At 35.0% G+C, this 20,850-nt stretch overlaps 1 protein-coding gene across 1 annotated transcript; it reads left to right on the top strand.

Annotated features, from left to right (window-relative positions):
* The first annotated feature begins 15,831 nt into the window (after positions 1 to 15,831).
* Positions 15,832 to 18,570, top strand: LOC113351620. The gene is made up of 2 exons (XM_026595572.1): positions 15,832 to 16,395; positions 18,469 to 18,570. Exons 1-2 carry the CDS (start codon positions 15,832 to 15,834, stop codon positions 18,568 to 18,570), a joined length of 666 nt encoding a protein of 221 aa, XP_026451357.1.
* Positions 18,571 to 20,850: the final 2,280 nt, after the last annotated feature.

Raw genomic sequence — 20,850 nt, 5'->3', positions numbered from 1 at the left:
AATATTTTAGGTTTTGGAAATTCCTTGGTGTCCAAACTTCCTTGTCTATAAATACACGAAGTTTGCCTTTCTAGCAAAGTAATCCTTCGTAACAACAGATTTACTCTTTTGTTGTTGTTGCTGGTGTAGCCGCCTATCGGAGATGAGAGTAATTTAATTAGGTGAAATCTCTTACGGACGCTCAGTTTAAAGTCTTCTTTGGGATTGAGAAGCTCTAGCGCGACTTGTTGGTGGGAAACTAGATAATTGCGGTTTATCTTTGTTTTCGATTGATTTGATTGACTAACGGTGGTTGATATCTGATTGCACCTAGTTTGTTTATTCTTGAGAATCTTCTCTTCTGATATAAGATTCACTCAAACTAGTTCATAGTTTCGAGAGGGATCTTTAGATTATTGTTAGTTCTAAAGACGATCTTGTGATAATCCATTGTTAAAAGACTCCGTTATTTGCGTGATTGATCACAAGAGATTCAAATGATTGTGTGCAGGTTTTTATTGAAGATTTAAGAAGATTTGAAGATATTGAAGATCTGACTTGGGTTTTACAATCTTTGGTGTGCACAATACTTGTTTCGGTAAAAGAGGATCCAATTAATAATCGGTTTATCCTTGTGGTAGATTGGATTGATTAATTGAGTAGATCGGCGTCAACACGGTTCTTCGGATTAAAGGTGTTGTTGGCTTAATATTAATCGATTACCTTTGGGTGATTGAACATAAGATAGATCTAGACCTGACGAAGGATTTTATGTTGAGATAAACGGAAGAGCCTTTGTTCGACTCATATCACTTGGTTGAATAGAGTTGATACCAAACAGATTTCTTGTTCCTTTACTGTTTGGAATACAAACCAAAGGGATTGATCCAAGTACGTGTCTTAGTTATAAGTTGGAGGCGTGGGAATACAGACGGAACTAGGTGAACTATAGGGTTAGCTACTTGGTCTCAACTATACGAAGTTAGTGTAATTTTTTGTAGCGGCTTAATCCTGAGAGTATTCAATTCTGGACTAGGTTTCGGGGTTTTTCTGCATTTGCAGTTTTCCTCGTTAACAAAATCTTGCAGTGTCATTTACTTTTATTTTCCGCATTGTAATTGTTTTATAATAATTAAAGTAAAGTACACAAACGTTAATTCCCATTTACTTGATAAGCAATCCTATTGTATTTGGTTAAGTCCGAACCTTTTTATCAAGTAAACATACTTCGTTGTTGTATTGTCTCGATCTCGTATCCATAGACTATCACACGAAGTGTGAACCGATTAGTTGTTTGTCTCGACTCAGTCCATAGACAATCACTTTCGGAGAAAGGACTTATAGGTAGGAAAAGTTTTAGCTTGAGGTATATCTGGGTACCCTCGCCTTTTCAAGAAGAGCCTTTGTCCGACTCATATCACTTGGTTGAAGAGAGTTGATACCAAACAGATTTGTTGTTCCTTTACTGTTTGGAATACGAACCCAAGGAATTGTTCCAAGTACGTGACTTATTCATAAGTTGGAGGCTTGGGAATACAGACGGAACTAGGTGAACTATAGGTTTAGTTGTTTGGTCTCAACTATACGAAGTTAGGTTATTTTGCATAGCGTCTTAATCCTGAGAGTATTCAATTCTGAACAAGGTCCCGGGGTTTTTCTGCATTTTCGGTTTCCTCGTTAACAAAATCTTGTCGTGTAATTTACTTTTATTTTCCGCATTATAATTGTTTTATTACAATTAAAGTAAATTACACAAACGTTAATTCCTATTTACTTGATAAGTAATCCTATTGTGTTTGGTTAAGTCCGAACCTTTTTATCAAGTAAACATACTTCGTTGTTGTATTGTCTCGATCTAGTATGCGTAGACGATCACACAAAGTGTGAACCGATTAGTTGCATTGTCTCGACTCAGTCCATAGACAATCACTTTCGGAGAAAGGACTTATATGTAGGAAAAGTTTTAGATTGAGGTATATTTGTGTACCCTCCTCTTTACAATTGGTATAAGAGCAGGAAAACACGAAAAGATCTAACAATTTGTATTTGGTGCGATCCAACCTATAAGAACTGAATCCAATTGATGATTCTGTTAACGTGTCACAAGGTTTGAGAAAAACTCGTCCTGGATTTAACTTCCCAAAATTCTTAGAAGGGATGTCTTCTATAAGCTCCACTTGCTATTCTGAATCAGACTCATCGACTGTGAGTACATGACTTAACTTAACTAGTTCATTGACTAACTAGTCCATGTGATGAGTCAACTTGATGAACTAAGGAAAGAATTCCTTTCTTGTGCAACTGAGCTCACACTTTTATTAAGAAGAGAAGGACAACTTCTTAAAGACTTAGTGTTAGAGCATTGCTCGGCCGAACTCGCATGCGTTGCTATCTCAAGCATGTTTGTCAATGTTAGTGATCAAAACTATAAGTCTTGATTTCTAGTCTATTATAGCTAAGTCTCGGACTAGGATAGAAAGTGTAGTTGAGCTCAAGGACTTCATGGAAATTCATCATACAAGTAGAAGAACTACTCAAGGAACCGGTGGAACTTCTTGACAAAAAGGTATGTGAATACTTGAACTTATCTATCACTCAAAATTCTATCTACTCTATCTCCTACTCTTTGAGACAAGAATTCGTATGTTATACATATAGACTTGGATTATACACATTTGGTATTTCGAGCCGAGTATACCTCGCCTATCTATATCTCGAAATATGTGTTGGTAATCTTTTCGCTTCGATCAAGTTTATCTTTACCATGTAAAGAAAGTCATGATATGTTTCAATCATCTTGAAAATTGCTTTGACGAGAAATTGTGTAACAACTATATAACATCCTCTAAGAATGTTTCAATGATTGAAATAAGAGTTTAGATTACATAACCAATGGTGGACATAAGCATTGTTGTGGAAACACATTTATGTATAAGTCCTATTCCTTGAACCAAAGTTTGCGAACTTTGTTGATCAAGAGAACCGGAAGAATGGCATGAGCCAAGTCCGCGAACTCAGTTTGTGAACTGCCGAAGTTCTCAAACCCGAGAATTTCTGCTGGAGTTGACAAACTACTTGCGTGAAGCTAAGTCCGCGAACCGGCGAAGTTCTCATACCCGAGAATTTCTACTGGAGTTTGTAAACTCTGTCCGGTAACTTAAGTCCGTGAACCTAGTCTGCGAACTTGAGAAGGTTATATATCTGAAGATGATTTCTGAACTTAAACTTAAAAAGACTAAGGAATGCAGTTTGCAAACCGTGGTTATAAAAGTTCATGAAACGATTCAAGTGAATCAAATCATCTTTGCTTCAATTGTGTCTTGTGTAGTACATAAGATTTCCTTGCAATTGAACAACTCTCTAACTATTTCATTTGAATTCATTTGAAGCTAGTTATGGCGAAGAAGAACATGGTTGATATGAAATGCTCATATGGCTAACCTTTTGGTTAACTATTGTTGAACCAACAAGTGCATACGTTTGGGTACGGTTAACAAACCTAGAAGCGTGCGTTGTCAAGTGTGTGTAACAAGCTAAGTTTTCGATCTAACGATTGAGAAATATTAGCTTTAATCTAAATCAGGTTTTCATCTAACGGTGAATATTGAATTCTTTGTTACTAGGCTAACATTGATTGCAAAACCTGATTTGAAAGACTATATAAAGGAGACATCTAGTATTGTGCAAATTAATCCCCACACCTTACGTGTGATACTAGTTAGCGTGCTAGAGTCGATTCTCCTTTAACCTTTGGTTTTCTTCTTCTAAAACCAGGTTAACGACTTGAAGACTTCATTGGGATTGTGAAGCCAGACCGATACTACTTTTATCGTAGTTGTGTGATCTGATCTTGCATCTTCTATCGTACCAGTACAATCAGATTGATTGGATTGAGATTGATATCTCTGATAGGAAAGATATAAAAAGTGATCGCAAACATCTTCGTCTCATTGTTTGTGATTCCGCAACATCTTGTTCCGCTACCATACGATTAAGATTGTTGTGAGGTGATTGATAAATCTAGGTTGTTCTTCGGGAATATAAGACCGGATCATCAATTGGTTCCTGTTCACCTTGATTATTATCAAAATACGGAACAAAAACTTTAGGGTTTATCTGTGGGAGACAGATTGATCCTTTGATAGACTTGTCTGTATGAGACAGATTTGTTTATTGTAAAAGCCTGCGATTTTGGATCGTAGAAACTCTTAGTTGTGGGTGAGATCAGCTAAGGGAATCAAGTGCGCAGTATCCTGCTGGGATCAGAGGCGTAGGAGCATAACTGTACCTTGGATCAGTGGGAGATTGATTGGGGTTCAACTACATTCCAGTCCGAAGTTAGCTTGGAGTAGGCTAGTGTCTGTAGCGGCTTAATACAGTGTGTGTTCAATATGGAATAGGTCACGGGGTTTTTCTGCATTTGCGGTTTCCTCGTTAACAAAATTTCTGGTGTCTGTGTTATTTCAATTTCCGTATTATATTGTTTTATCTTTATAATTGAAATAATACAGGTTGTGCGTTAGATCATCAATTAGAGTAATCCAAACTTTGGTTGTTGATTGTCATTGATTGATCCTTGGATATTGGTCTTTGGTACCATCCAAGTTATTCCTTGTGTTTGATTAAAGACTCGCTGATTTCTATTAGCTTGAGTAAATCAAAACAAGAGAGAGATATTAAATCCTTGAGATACTTTTACCTAGATTGAGTCTGACTATCTAGTTGATTCTCTAGAAAGTATTTCGGAGTTATTCCATACAGATTGCTAAGCGAAAATTGGGTGGTGTTGTTAGACCCCCGCTTTTTCACTTAGGTAATATGAAAGCTGAAAATGATCAGCTCAAACATGATTTGTCATCATGTAAAACTGACTTAGAATCTTTTAAAATCAGTTCCTCCTCAAAGATCAATTTCTTAGAACCAAGCTAAAGAAAAGTATTGATCAAGAAAAGAAAACTGAGCTCTTAAGAAAAACAGCAAGATATGAATACAATACCTTAAAAATCTCGTATGACTCTGAGATAAAGACCGTCACCGAACATGTCAACAGGATAAATGATGATATGTGTTCATTAATGTTTGAAAATCAGTTGAATACATCCTTCCCAAAATCCAAGAAATCTGGATTGTACCATCCTTCAGGAGGAAAGAAGAATGTCAACCTTAAGGGCGTTCAAAAGAAGGATCCTTCCTGTAAAAAGGACATGGCATTCCCAGGAAATAAAAAGGTGAACTACTCTTCACATCATCTTAAACATCATGGTAGACGATGTTTTTTATTGTGGAAATAAAGGTCATGTAATTAAGGACTGTCGATGTTTATCGAACTCCATCCCAAGGATTAACATGAGAACTTCATCTAAACAAGCCATACACAAACATGATCATCTCGGATCAAGGGATTCTCAAAAGAATTCTTCAACAGTTCATCACAAATGGAAGAAGGCTCAAAAGTCTACATACTCCAAGAAGTGGATACCAAAGAAGATCATGAAACTGTAGAAACAAGAAGTTGGCCATGTCTCCAGATCATCAACACTGAAGTAATTCCTAAATATCTTAATTAATTTCTATGATAAATTGTGTTTATTGTCAGAAAGTATTAAGGTTCTTAATAAATCAGGCAAGAAGCAATTTCCTGATAACCGTGGAACACTTAATCTGTCTCATTCAGATACTTAGTATCTGGGAGAAATGCACTGACTCATGAAGTGTTCAAACTAAGTTTGATTTTTTCAGTGTATATTGTGGAATAGTTCGAAAACTTGGCAGATTTATGAAGATATTCACAGGAACGCACTTTCCTAAAATCCTTAATATTAAAATTTTCGTTTTTCTATTATGGGAGAATATTTGATTTCCATAATCAATGAACAAGTTTTTAGTAACTACTGATATATATATATAAGTTTCGATATTATTGTGTGTTTCGGTTTTCAGTCTGAAACCTGGATTCATGGAAAAATCATATTATTATGCAAAGCTTTCTTCAAAAGTTTCAGAAAGATATGCTGAAAAAATAGCTAGTGACTCTTTCAGTCATCTTAGTTTCAATGGAAACGAACCCGGTTCCTATATGAATATGAATCATTCTTAGAGTATGATCGATTATGAAAAAGAATTTTACAAGATGGCTCGAACTTGTGCCGAAACCAAGTTGGAAATTTTGATGCTGAAACGTAGCCTTGAAAAATCCTTACTAGTTCAAGCTCACATTCTCAAGCAACTAGATTTACTCTCCAAAAGAGTAAACGAACCTAACTTCGACAAGATTAAAGAATTAGTCTTCAATCAAGGATCGCTTCAGGGAATTCGGAGACTTATCCCTATCAAGCGCAAGAAAACTCAAGACTATGAAGGGTACTGAGTTGCAGAGAAATAAACATCAATTTTTTATTTCTTTCAATGATTGTATTAGTCTATTATGAATAAAACTAATATGAATAAAAAAAAAATTAATAAAGAAAAACTAAAAACAATTTTAAAAAGATTACACGGGGTTGGTTGGAAGCCTAGCAACAAGTTGCGCCCCAACTCCTATTTGAATAGTTAAGCCTACCCTGTGAAAAAGAAAACTGCCTATCTTAGAATTAGCATCATAATTGGTTAAGAAATTTCTCAACCGGTTCAAAAAGACAATAAAATCATCTCCTAGTTCACCTAAAGTAGAAAAGGCTAAAACCCCAAAACTGTAGCCAGGATATGTGCATGTGTCCAGGTATTTGGCACACTTGCGATTGACAGCCGTAGAAATAGCATGTCCCGGAACAAAGCTACGAAGTCCACCACTTGTGTAACTTCAAGGCAAGTGTCTTGACCGTTCTCCCAGTTGTATACAAGAATGTCAGCTGGTTTTAAACCATTACCATCCGCCAAAAATCCCAAAGAAGTCTCCTTTCTAGCAGTGACACTAGCCTTGTTACATATATCCATGACCACATCGCGAACCAGATCATGTCCGAATTTGGGGCCGACTTCATTCGCACAATGGATGGCATGATCACCAAATATATCCATATTATGGCTGCAACATGGGCACACACTATTCTCAGAAAAAATAGGTACGCCAAGACGGTATTGGATTACAGCCATAAACTGTCTTGGTCCAATAGTTTGGTTGAGCCCATCAATAGAGTCGCCTTTAAAAAATCCATCGCATGAGCCACCTTATTGCTCTGCCAAAGAACTGCATCTCTTGCAGACATTGCAAACCCGGTAGGTAATTCTCTCTTAACAACATCAAAGTAACGAACTGCCAATGATTTCATGGGGTGTGGGGCAATGCCTTTGTTATTGAAAGTAGAAGAAGTAAGGCCACAAGATTGAATATACATGTTGAAGGATGACGTAAACTGATGGTTGGGAGCAGAAATGTCTGTAGAGTGTAAGATAGTACCTTGTAAGCTCTGAGTTTGCACACAAGACGCGAGATAGCAATACTGACTTGTATCTGCGATGGTGTAAACTCCCAACCCGCCATCCTTAATGGGTAGTGTAGCTAGCCGTCGCTGAAGGGGGCCGAACCCACCATCCCCTGTGACTAAATATTGTAAGTACTGAAACAAGTGGTGATCAAAATAATTGGAAACAACATGTAGGACTCGAGGATCAATGGTACGCATGGTAAAGTAGAGTTTGGACACACCAGTACAGTTGCGTAGAAGTAAAAGCTCAGATTGCGGATCTTATAACTTCCTCACAGAGTCCATAAGTTGAATAAAATTATTTGATTTATAATTTTTCTTGTGATAGTTTTTTGTATACATAGCCTATGCTTGAATGCTTTTATCATATTGCTATGTATGTTTATGGGATGTTTGATTTCGGTTTTATTACCTTGATATTCGATCTCATAATGCTGTGAACCCTTGTGGTTTGGGCGACTTTTTGATTTAGCAGGATTAAGTTCTAGCCCATGTTGGTAGGCTTTATCAAAGAATCATGAGGGGTTCTGGTAGAAACAATGTGTGAAAAAGTCACAATATATTGAATCGTTTTTGGTTTAGCATAAAAGCATATGTGTTTCGACGGTTTTCAACTTTTGCTTGCAATTGTTAAAACCGATTTTCAACTTTTCTCTGGTAAAGGCTGGTTGTTGTTATTCTTTTGTTTTTGCATAAGGATGAAAACATGATGATATTTCGATATCAATTCTCCATGGACGAAGATGCAAACATATTGGAGAAGTGGATGCAAAATTTGAGGTAGAGTTTGTTAGTTAATCGTTTTCCTGTTTAAGAAAAGCATGAGTTTATTTCATATATATTGATTGTTTTTGCTTAACAAAATTTCGGTATAATTGATGTTTATTCCATTATGTGTGTATGGATGTATGTGGGATTCAATTGGTTCCGGTTAAGAAAAACTATTGTTATCTTGATTTATTGTGTGGTATCAATTGTTTAGGCTTACAAAATTTCGGTGCAATTGCGGTGCTTTAATGTCTATGTTGTTTCAATTGCTTCCGGTTGAGGTGAATGATTATGCAAGTTGATTTATTTGGTTTGTATGAATTATTTATGGCTTAACGAAAGAAAAGGTTTACAGGATGAGTTGTTTAGTCCAATTCGATTCCGGATAAGAGAAACTAAGTTAATTCTGATCTTACTTAGACTCATCGAAGTGAGGTTTCGGTTATTCAAGTCTAATCGAATGCCTTAACAAGAACTGCTAGTTAAATAACCTAGTACTTGTCTTGTTTAAAATTGAAAGGTCTAAGTTTATGGATAATTAGAACCTAATGAGAAAAATAGAGTTATATTTATTTTGGTCTTATCGAATAAGCGATTGTATTTGTACAATCGGTTTAGCAAAGGAACTAAGGCTCTTAGTTGATTTTTGGTTTGCTAAACTAAAGTGGGAAAATTGTTTCGGACAATTGTTTCCTTGGTAACACATCAAAATAAAATTACTTGTAGTTTCGGTTTTTTGTATTGGTTATCAGAAAATGGTGTGTGGAACCCTCGTGCTTAACTCTATAGGTTGCAAGTCTATTTTGAGATTTGTAAGATTTTTTCGGTTTGTCCTTTATTTTTCGTTTCTTTGTCATTTTTGTGAGAAAAAGGGAGAGAAATATATGGAGTAAACAAGTGATACTGGCATTGATTTTATGTTGATTGGTATCACAAAGGAAAAGAACATTGGTGCTTAAACGTTTATCTAACGAAAGAGTGAAAGCATAGACTAAGGGGGAGTAACATATCATATTAATTGGCATAACAAAGACGTGCGAATTGAAAATCTACCTATCTCACCTTTAGGGGGAGTATTAGCTTTGTTATTATAATGTCAACAACGACATTTTTAAGGATTGAATGTATGCAGATTACTGTGCTGTTGAATTCAGGAATCAAGCGTATGTGTAAGGAATTCTTGTAATTTGTTTATCCATATGATGTAAGAGTTTTGTCACTAAAATTGATAAAGGGGGAGATTGTTAGAGCATAGCTCGGTTGAACCCACCAAGCGTTGGTATGTCAAGTTTAGTTGTCATATTTTAGTGAATCAAAACTCATTTAAACCGTCGCTTGATTATGTACTAGAGTCAACTTTGTATAGGTTAACTTCAAAGTATTAGGATATGAGACATTACAAGTATTGCGAAGACTTGAAGATGTAAAGAAGCAAGGAGCTACAACGACAACATCATCCTTCCACTTGAGGATAGTGATATTTGACTTGAAATGTTTCATTCCCTAACGTATCTTTCAAGTCGTGCATATTGAAAACAAAACTGTGAAGCATGATCGAACTCTAAATAGACATAGTATTAAGGAATACAATACGAGGTTTATTGCTTAACCATTAAACTTTGTATACAAGACATCGACATAATCGTTTAAATGCTATTGTGATTATGTATGGGTATGAGGTGAGGATTTCATCCTAGGGAATAATGTTTTACATTTGTTCTAAGGAAGTAAATTCATGAACTTGGTTTATGAATCGAAAAGGAAATCGCCATGTGTTATTGTTATTGTTATTCAATGCATATCTTGTGAACAACCAATATGTGTGATTAGTATAACCGTTCATGACTTGTTTATGTTCTTGGTAAAACTATTCACAAAGGCCTGACTTATGTATTGGTATGACTTTTATTAGTGAAACCGATCTTAAGTAATCACCTGAGATGGTATGATCGAGTTTTTAATTTTATGTCTGACCAAATCTGGGTAAAGGGGAACCGATCCTAGTAAGAGGTGCAGTACATCACAAAGGGGAATCGATCCTTGTATGAGGTGCAGTAAGTTTATAGCAGAAAGGGGAACCAATCCTATGGACATGTGCAACACGTTTTTAGGCAAAGGGGGACCGATCCTATGGACATGTGCAACAAGTACAAGTTAGATACCGTATATATGTGGGGAACCGATCATAGTACCTAGTCAACCAAATTTTGGAAAGATAGTTTGACTATGCACATTACTCACATGGAGGTAGAACCGAAACTTGTTTTGGTAGAACCGTTAAACCCATGATTGATGATTGAGTGTTCTTAATCAATCACATAGTTCTTGAAAGTCAGTTGAACCAATTCTAAACTTGTTTGGAAGTGTGGAAAATCGGTTTCAAGGTTGTAAGTATGAAAGAGGACTTATAAAGTAAGGATGTCGAAATACTTGGAACACATGTTGTGAATGTTAATCTTTAATTGTTCAAAGTTATTCCTTAATAACTAAGGGAAGAGAATCCCAGCATAGAAACATAATAAGTTAAGAATTTTTTAATTAAGGTTGTTAATTTCATTTTTAGGAAAATATAAAAATTAGTAATGTGAATTTACTAATTAGAGATTTTCCAAGAGATTTCGATCATTATTTTTGGATGGAGCATATTCAGGAAATATGGAAACCAAATTTGTGCTTTAATGAATATCTTGAGAATATTTTCGGTTTTGGAAATTATTTTGTGTTCAAACTTCTTTGTCTATAAATACTTGAAGTTTTCCTTTCTAGCAAACTAATCCTTCGTATCAACAGACTTCCTCTTTGTTGTTGTTACTGGTGTAGCCGCCTATTCGGAGAAGGATTTCTTTGGACACCAAAAACCAAAAAATGATTTTGTTATCCAAAAATTCTCAATCAAATTAACCACAAGAGAACCCATGATTAATCTAATCGGAATACACAACCAAAATAATCACAAACGAATCTATGATTACTTTAGTTGGAAATGCTCAAACAAGAAGACTTATGGAGCCACACAGTATATACAAAAAATATGGATCAGGGAAGATCAACACTGCAGAATATACAAGGATTCATTCTATTTTCCATCACTATTTGCATAACGATATACAATAGACATAATCCTTGTGAATAAAAGATTTTAACATATCTTTCATCAAATAATTGACATAATAGGCTTAATTTTTGTTTGTCAAAAGTTCATTCATTCTTATATCAATACTTTCATACTGACATATAATAGAGATAACTTTTGAGCACATATGGGATAGTCAAGGTTCACGGACGTAAACAACATATCCCAAAAAAAATTTGCAATACATAAAACCAATAAATATTAATACTGCAAAAACAATCTTTGTCCTTTGAAGGTAGAACCAATCTTTTGCGCACGGATTTACACCAAGAGTAGTTACCAAAGGCGTATAAAAAGATTTCTTAACAAAGAAGAACATACAAAGTTATTAACAACAATGTACAATAGTTCACATAAGATGATTGTAAGCATTCAAGAACCCGATAGCAGTGTGTACTACTTCCCATTCTTGAACTTCCTCCTTTGTGAATCACTAATAACATTCTTGTAAAAGCTACAAATGATCTTAGAAGAGTATTACTCCAAGAATCCAAGTTCCATATTTTTTTTGGGAACAAGTGCGACGAAACAGAGCAAAACACTCAAAAACAAGATTCTGGACAAACACCAACCTCAACTTCTCCAAATTTAGGATTTCTCATCACCATTTTGAAGAGAATTATAATAGGAATAGTATGAAAAAATATTGAGGTCATTCAGAGTTCAGACGAAGAAGTTACGGCCAAAACAAATTTACTGAATATCGACGTCAAGTATGCATACGGGTATGCGTACTTAAACCCCTGGATTTTGATTTTAAATGATGTTATGCATACTTGGTATGTGTACCATGTAGTCCAAACATCCCGAACTATTATTTTCAAACCTAAACATTTAAGAACCTTAAACACAGATCAAGTTAGGTAGAAATGAACGATAAGCAAGATCATTATAAGTATTCTAAGGAAATAAACAAAAATCTTACTCAAGTTTATAGACATATCTTTTTATAATAATCCAATTGAATTTTACAGCCTTACCGAACATAATCTGTGCGCCCCAATTATCGTGCTCCCCTCACCGTATACATAGCAGGGAATTTCTTGGCGAGGATGCACTTACAACACAATCAAGTTGTGTTGAGGTGAAAAATGTCTTGCTCACCACAAGTGACTTTTGGATTATCATGAAAGAGATCGTTTTTAGAACCTTTCACATTCAAATCCATCTTCCCAGAGAACTTTTTAAGTTCCAACATCATGGATACTGCCTTCTCCATAGTCATGGAATTTTCTGGGAGATTATTCCTTTTCACACTCTCGACAGTTTGTAATCTTCTTCATATTCCACGAATCCAAAAACTTAACATACTTTGAGACTTCCTCATCAACATCTCTATCAATATCTGAATCACCTTCATCAGAAAGTTCATCCAACTGTTCTTCTAGGAGAGTTTCCCAATCAACAGTTTTTACATCAAGAGAATGCTTAAATATTGACTTAGATATGACAGTTCTCTCAGGTGAATACAAGCTTTTAGAATCATCTGGTAATTTATGAACCGGTACGTTATTAGAGATAGACTCGTCCATAATCAGATCACTACAAACACAAACTTATAAGGTCTTTAACGTGTTTGCCTGCTCTGATACCAATTGAAAATGCGGGGGTACAACAACCTCACCCATATTTCGATTAGAAATATGTATGGAATAACTCCAGTATACTTTATAGAGAATCAATTAGACAGTCAGAATCAATATAGAGAAAACTATATCGAGGAGTTAATATCTCAATCTCTTGATTTGAACTTTACTCGAGAAAATAGAAATCTGCGAGTCTTTATCAAATACAAGGATAAAAACTTGGATGGTACCAAAGACCATATCAAAGGATGAATCAATTTCCAATCAACAACCAAAGGTTGGATTACACAATTGATCGATTCAGCGCACAACCTGTGATATTTCAATTATATAAAAAAATATAATGCGGAATAGAAATAACACCAACACCAGAAGTTTTGTTAACGAGAAAACCGCAAATGCAGAAAAACCCCGGGACCTAGTCCAGATTGAACACCACACTGTATTAAGCCGCTACAGACACTAGCCTACTACAAACTAACTTCGGTCTAAACTGTAGTTGAACCATAATCAATCTCACACTGATTCAAGGTACAGTTGCGCTACTTACGTCTCTGATCCCAGCGAAACACTACGCACTTGATTCCCTTAGAAGATCTCACCCACAACTAAGATTTGCTACGACCCAAAGTCAAAGACTTGATAGACAAATATGTCTCGTACACAGAAAAGTCTATAGAATTGAATAAATCTGTTTCCCACAGAAATACCCAAGAGTTTTTGTTCCGTCTTTTGATAAATCAAGGTGAACAGGAACTAATTGATAAACCGGTCTTATATTTCCAAAGAACAGCCTAGTATTATCAATCACCTCACAATAATCTAAATCGTATGGTAACGAAACTAGATATTGTGGAATCACAAGCGATGAGACAAAGATGTTTGTGATTTATTTATATCTTTCCCTATCGGATATATAATCTCAATCCAATTATTCAATTGAACTCGTACGATAGAAAATGTAAAAATCAGATCGCCCAACTACAGGAAAAGTAGTTTCGCCTGGCTTCACAATCCCAATGAAGTCTTTCAGTCGTTAACCTACAGGGTCTCGAGAAGAAACCTAAGGTTAAAGGAGAATCGACTCTAGCAAACCAACTAGTATCACACAGGAGGTGTGGGGATTAGTTTTTCCAGATGCTAGATGTCTCCTTTATATAGTTTTCAAATCAGGGTTTGCAATCTAAGTTACCTTGGTAACAAAGCATTCAATATTCACCGTTAGATGAAAAACCTGATTCAATATCATTGTGGCTCATGAAATAATTCATTCTTTTAAGAAGAAAAAAGTCAGAACAGGAGGACTAGGGATCAAAATAAATATGTCCAAATCCTTTGATAGAATAAATTGGAGTTTTCTTTTGAATGCTTTAAAAACTTTTAGTTTTAATAATGATGTTTGCAAACTTATATACCAGTGCATCTCAACCTCCTCCATTGTTGTTTTACTAAATGGAAGCCCTGGAAATACTTTTAAACCCTCTGGAGGGTTGAGAAAGGGATATCCCCTTTCACCTTACCTTTTCAGCATTTGTATGGAGGTTTTTTCTAGGCTGATTCTGTTGCAAGAACATAATAAGGTCCTACATGGAGTTAAAATAACTTCCGAAAGTGAACCTATTTCTCACCTTTTCTTTGCTGATGATTTCCTATTATTTGTGAAAGATGATCTATTGGAATGCCGAAACCTTCTAGACACTATAGAAACCTTTAGCAAGGCCTCTGGGAAAGTTATAAACTTCGAAAAGTCAAGAGTTTTCTTTAGTAAAAGAGTAGAGCCAAAACATCAAAGAATGATGTCAAAATTATTAAAAATTAGACAACTAACCTTAAGGATCCTTACTTAGGGGCACCCTTTTTTATGGAAAAATCTAAAATAAAAACCTTCACACCTATCCTAGAAAGAATGGAATCTAAATCTAAAGGTTGGAAAAGTATTGTCCTTCCACAAATCTGTAGAGCTGTGTTAAATAGAGTTGTTCTTTCTAGTATACCGAATTACTTGATGGGTTGTTTCCTACTGCCAATAAAAATAACCAACAAGATTGATGCAATTTAGAGGGATTTCTGGTGGGGTAAAGACTCAGAAGGAAGAGTGTTTTATCCAAGATCTTGGCCATATCTTTTTAAACCTATTGCTAAAGTATGCCTAGGATTTAGGAATGCTCATAGATTCAATCTTGCAATGCTGGCCAAAGTGGCTTGGAGATTGATAAAAGAACCAAATGCTCTTTGGGTTAAATCAATGATATCTAAATATTTTAGGAATAAATCCCTCTTTAAAACCAAAATCTCAGCAAACAACTCTTGGACTTGGAAATGTATAAAGAAAGGTCTAGACTTAGTTCAACAATAGAGTATGTGGGAAGTGAGAAATGGTCAGGAGATCAACATCTGGGATGATAAATGGATCCCAGGATTAGACGGTACCATAGATTATCTCAAAAACTCTAGTAATAAAATTAGAACCATTCATCTCTTTGTTGGAGATCATCAAAACACTAGGACAGACCAACTACGATGGAACTTAACCAATAACGGAGAATTCACTGTGAAGTCAAAGTATGACAAACTTAATGAAAATGGAGTAGACATTGTTAACTTATCTCTGCCAGATTATTTTTGGAAATCTCTATAGAATCTTAATATATCTGAAAGAATTAAAAATTTTCTCTGGAAATGCCTTCAAAATGCTATGCCTACTAATGTCAAATTATATGGTAAGGTTAAAGATGTATCCCCTGTCTGCACTATGTGTAATAATGACCTAGAAACCACTAAATATTTGTTCTTTCATTGTCCTTATGCTATATCTATTTGGAACTCTGCACCTAATACTATTTTTTTGAATCTAAACATTAACAGTACAATTTTAGACCTATGTAAAACATGAATGACCAATCCTAGAACTGACATCTCTCTAGAAATCATGCCTACAAAAATGTGGCTTATTTGGAAGGAAAGATGTGATAGAGTTTTTGAACATAAAACTATAAATAGTATTGCCTTAAGCTTGGAAATTCAGAGGCATATTGATTTTTGGTCAACAAAGATATTTAAGGTTGCGAAAAAAACACAGAAAAAGAAGAATAAAAATCCTTGGAGTGCTCCAAATCTGGGTACTCCGAAATTTAATGTAGATGCCACTTGGTTGTCTGAGAGTTTACCTTCAACTTATGCCTTGATTTTGAGAAATGCAGCAGGTGAAGGAGAAAGTGCAGGACAAGCAGCTGGTCTCGACCCACAAGAAGCAGAAGCTATAGGAATCTGGCAGACAACAGTTTGGGCTAAGGATCATCAGATACAAAACTTTAGCATTGAAGTTGATTGTGAAAGCCTTTTCAACTTCATTAATGGAAAAACAGTAAATATTTCTTGGAGAGCCATAGCTTATATGCTGGAAGCTCACAGATTAGCAAAACTTTGTAATAACTTTTTGGGTTTCTTCTTTGTTCCTAGACTAGGTAACCAATTAGCTGACAGTATAGCTAAGTCCATTAACAATGTAAACTCTTTCATAGAATGGGGCACTACCCCCCCCCCCCCCCCCCCCCCCCCCCCCGGTTTGTAGCAAAACCAAACTCCTAGCAGATAAATCTAATATTGGAATTCCCATAACTTCCATATTAGATGGCTCTACTTCTTTTATAACCTCTACTCTTCATGAGTCTTAGTTCTCAATGCAATGTCTTATTTACAAAAAAAAAAGCAACATCGATCGAAGACTGACTACAATAATAAAAAGAAAACCCTTTAAATTCTTCGTATTTAGAACTTCTTCGACCAGTCATAATGAGTATAAGGATTAGAAAACCTACCTGATTTCGCAAAAGGAAAAAAATAATGCTTCAACGATTCTCTCCTTTAGTCTTTTTGTCGGTCGTCCTTCTCGTTTAACTTTGTCTTACGGATGCTAAGGTTTTCAAGGGAAAAAGTTTAGGCGGTTGATTTCATCTCTTGGGTTTTCGGAGAAGAAAAAAAATGAAATAAATGACTTAACCCTAGTATTCTACTATTAATACTAGATATGTGTTTTTATTTTATTTTTTTCTCTAGTCAAAACTTTCCAAAAATTTGTCGAGATTTTTCTTTCTCCAAAAATCCACGACCATTACTCCTGGTGGAAAATTTATAGAAACCCAAAACTAAGGATACTACTAAACGATACGCATTTTTGGATAAGGGTATTTTACACTATATATGCTTACATCCATAGATGGTAATCTCAACTCTACATTTCAATCATGGAAACATTCTTCTATAATGTTATAACAATCGTTATTCACGACTATCATCATTAAAGCTATTTTCAAGATTGAAACGTCATCATGACTTTCGTCACGGGTAAAGATGAAAATGGTTAAAGCGAAAGCTTACCAACACATATTTCGAGAAAAAGAAAGGGGAGTAAACTCGGCTCGAAATAGCAAATGTGTAAGTATGAAAACTATCATACTTAAACGACTTTGTTTCAAGAGTAGGACATAGAATAGACTTTTGAGTGATAGATAAGTTCAAGTCTCCACATACCTTTTAGTCGGATGAAGTTCCACCGGTTCCTCGAGTAGTTCTTCGTCTTCGTAAGATGATCGTCAAGGAGTCTGGAGCTTCAACTACACTTGACTATACTAGACGAGACTTAGTCATAAGTAAACTAGAAATCAAGACATATAGTTTTGATCACTAATATTGACAAACATGCTTGAGATAGCAACGCATGCGAGTTCAACCGAGCAATGCTCTAATAATTTTATCTTTGTGATAGAATTGGATTGATTAGTTGTGTAGATCGGGATCAACACAATTCTTTGGATTAAGAGTGTTGTTTGCAAAATCTTAAGGATTACTTTGGTAATTGAACATAAGATAGATCTAAGGACCCGACGAAGGATTTTATGTTATAAACAGAGGATCCTTTGTCCGACTCATATCACTTGGTTGAAGAGAGTTGATACCAAACAGATTTGTTGTTCCTTTACTGTTTGGAATACGAACCAAAGGAATTGTTCCAAGTACGTGACTTATTCATAAGTTGGAGGCGTGGGAATACATACGGAACTAGGTGAACTATAGGTTTAGTTGCTTGGTCTCAACTATAAGAAGTTAGGTTATTTTGTATAGCGGCTTAATCCCGAGAGTATTCAATTCTGGACAAGGTCTCGGGGTTTTTCTGCATTTGCGGTTTCCTTGTTAACAAAATCTTGCTGTGTCATTTACTTTTATTTTCCGTATTATAATTGTTTTATTATAATTAAAGTAAATTACACAAAACGTTCATTCCAATTTACTTGATAAGTAATCTTATTGTGGTTGGTTAAGTACAAACCTTTTTATCAAGTAAAAATACTTCGTTGTTGTATTGTCTCGATCTAATATCCATAGACGATCATACGAAGTGTGAACCGATTAGTTGTGTTGTCTCGACTCAGTCCATAGACAATCACTTTCGGAGAAAGGACTTATAGGTAGGAAAAGTTTTAGATTGAGGTATATTTGGGTACCCTCGTCTTTACAAGTTGTTTTACCTGACAAAAACCCTCAAGAATTGGCTAATATTTTTATGCAACATGGTCATCAGAGAAGATATTTCTTACAAGAACCTAATACTGCTCAGCTTGGTCCTTTAGATGGAATGCATATCTCTTATTTTACTGCTACAGATTCTCAATTCGATTCCTAAGTTGCACCAGCTGATAAAGCAATATCTCATTTTAGTAATGCTTTCTGTCAGCTCTAATCCTAGAGTTGGATGTCGTACTTTTACTCGTCGAAAATGAAGCAGAAATATGAATATTGTTGTTTTCTCGGATGATGGTTCAGATCAGATTACTATTAATAACCAAGCATCTACTAGTCATCATCACAATGTACCTGCTCAAGCCTCCACCAGCTACCTGCCTTATCAAAAATCATTAATTGAGTCAATGAGAGGAAATCGATATTGGGAAACACAACCCAATATTTATTATAAGCCATTTACTTTAGACATGGATGCAAGGAATCGATTTCTTAATCGTAACTTCATTGAAGCTCATCAGCAGATATTTCCTATCCCTTTTGATCTTTTTTTTATCTGGAATTTGATTTTCCTCGTTTTCACATTAATTCTTGTGTTATCCTACTTTTACCCTTCTCTAAACATGAAACTCCTTTCTTGGAATTTTTAAGGGTTTGGAAACTCTTCTACTCGTGATTACCTTCACTTTTGTAATAGTAAATATAATCCAAATGTTTTATTTCTGTCTGAAACCAAAACTCAGGACTCAAAAATGTATTTTTACTTGCAACAATTTAAATATCCTAATTTCTGGCATGCACCTTTTATTGGTTTGCCTGGTGGTATATATATAGCTTGGAAACTAGGTATTCACCTTAAAATTATGTATACAAGTAGGCTTAACATACATGCCATTTTGTATACTCACTCGCGTCATCCTGATATCTTAATAAGTTGTATGTATGGAGCTCATGACCCGACTGAAAATCAACAACAATGGCAATACTTACAAGAAATGCAGCCTCATGTGGATTTGTCGTGGGTTTTAATTGGTAATCTTAACATCACACTGAATGATTCAGAAATCCAGAGTTCTCACAACTCTCATCACCAATACTCTAGATTAGTTAGACCTATTATTCAACAATTAGTATTAATTGATTTAGGATTTTCGGGATATACGACAACTTGGTATAACCACAGAACTGATAATGCTCATACTGCTGCTAGATTAGACAGAGATTTGGTCAATATTTTATGTATGAATAGTTATACTACATATTTTGTTCAGCATATTCCACCTGTTGCTTTAAATCATTCACCGATTCTATTTTTAACTTGTCGAGACTTTCGTCCAATAGTTCCTTTTCTTCTTTACAGATGTTGGTTTTCTCAAGCTTCATGTTCTGATACCATCAACAATAGTTGAATTCACACTTTTTTTGGATCTTCTTCTCATAAGCTCACTTCTAAACTCTATTATACCAGATATAGACTTCAGATTTGGAAAAAGAGTCTTTTAGCAATATCGAATCTAGAATTCATTCATTACATCAAGAACTTCAATATTTTACCAGCTTAAACTTACCCTCTTCTCATCCTACCATTATTAATCTCACTAAATCTCTTGAGAATTGGTTATCAATTCAGAAAGACTTTTATATACAAAAAGCTGGTACTCATGTACATGATGCAGACATAAATATATCTTATTTTCATTCAACTGAAAATTACAAAAAGAAAATAAACCAAATAGATGCAGTTCAATATTCATTTGGTATTTGGAATGATTTTGCAGATGAGTTGAAAATACCCTTCTTCAACATTTCTCCAATATTTCGGCAACTACCACAGTAACTTACAATTCTATTTTATCTCAGTTTTAGACTTGTATTACAGATGAAGATAACAAATTTCTTCTCCGAATACCTTCTGAACAATAAATAAAAGAAGTGGTTTTTAAAATCAAGCCATGGATTCACCAAGAGAAGATGGATTTCAAGCAGTTTTTTACCAACAATATTGGTCTACTATTGGTGCCTAGGTAAATGCAATGGTTCAACATTTATTTAATACTAAATTCATGCTTCGAGATATTAATCGAACATTTCAAGTTCTTATACCTAAATCATTACATCCTCAAACACCAAATGAATACAGACCTATTAGTTCGTACGTGTAATGTTAGTTATAAGATTATTTCGAAAATCATCTCCAACAGATTAAAACTATTACTTGCTAACCTCATATCACCTACTCAATGTGCTTATGTACCTGACATACACATTCAAAAAAATACTATCATTGCACATGAACTCATCCATACAATGATGAAAAAAATAAAATGCAAAGTTTCTTATATTAGCCTCAAGTTGGATATGTCGAAAGATTTCAACAGACTTGATTGGTTATTTCTTTTTGATATTATTCCGCAGCTTGGTTTTCATCATGATTAGATTCAGC

The sequence above is a fragment of the Papaver somniferum genome, chromosome 2 (assembly GCF_003573695.1).
Source record: "Papaver somniferum cultivar HN1 chromosome 2, ASM357369v1, whole genome shotgun sequence".
Classification (NCBI taxonomy): Eukaryota; Viridiplantae; Streptophyta; class Magnoliopsida; order Ranunculales; family Papaveraceae; genus Papaver; species Papaver somniferum.
Note: the sequence above shows the minus strand (reverse complement) of the source record. Positions and strands in the feature narration are given on the sequence as shown.

Coding starts and splice junctions, on each gene's coding strand:
- LOC113351620 (XM_026595572.1), top strand. CDS start 15,832: ATGTGGCTTATTTGGAAGGAAAGATGTGATAGAGTTTTTGAACATAAA. Junction 16,396..18,468: donor TAGCTAAGTCCATTAACAAT/GTAAACTCTTTC, acceptor CATGGTCATCAG/AGAAGATATTTCTTACAAGA.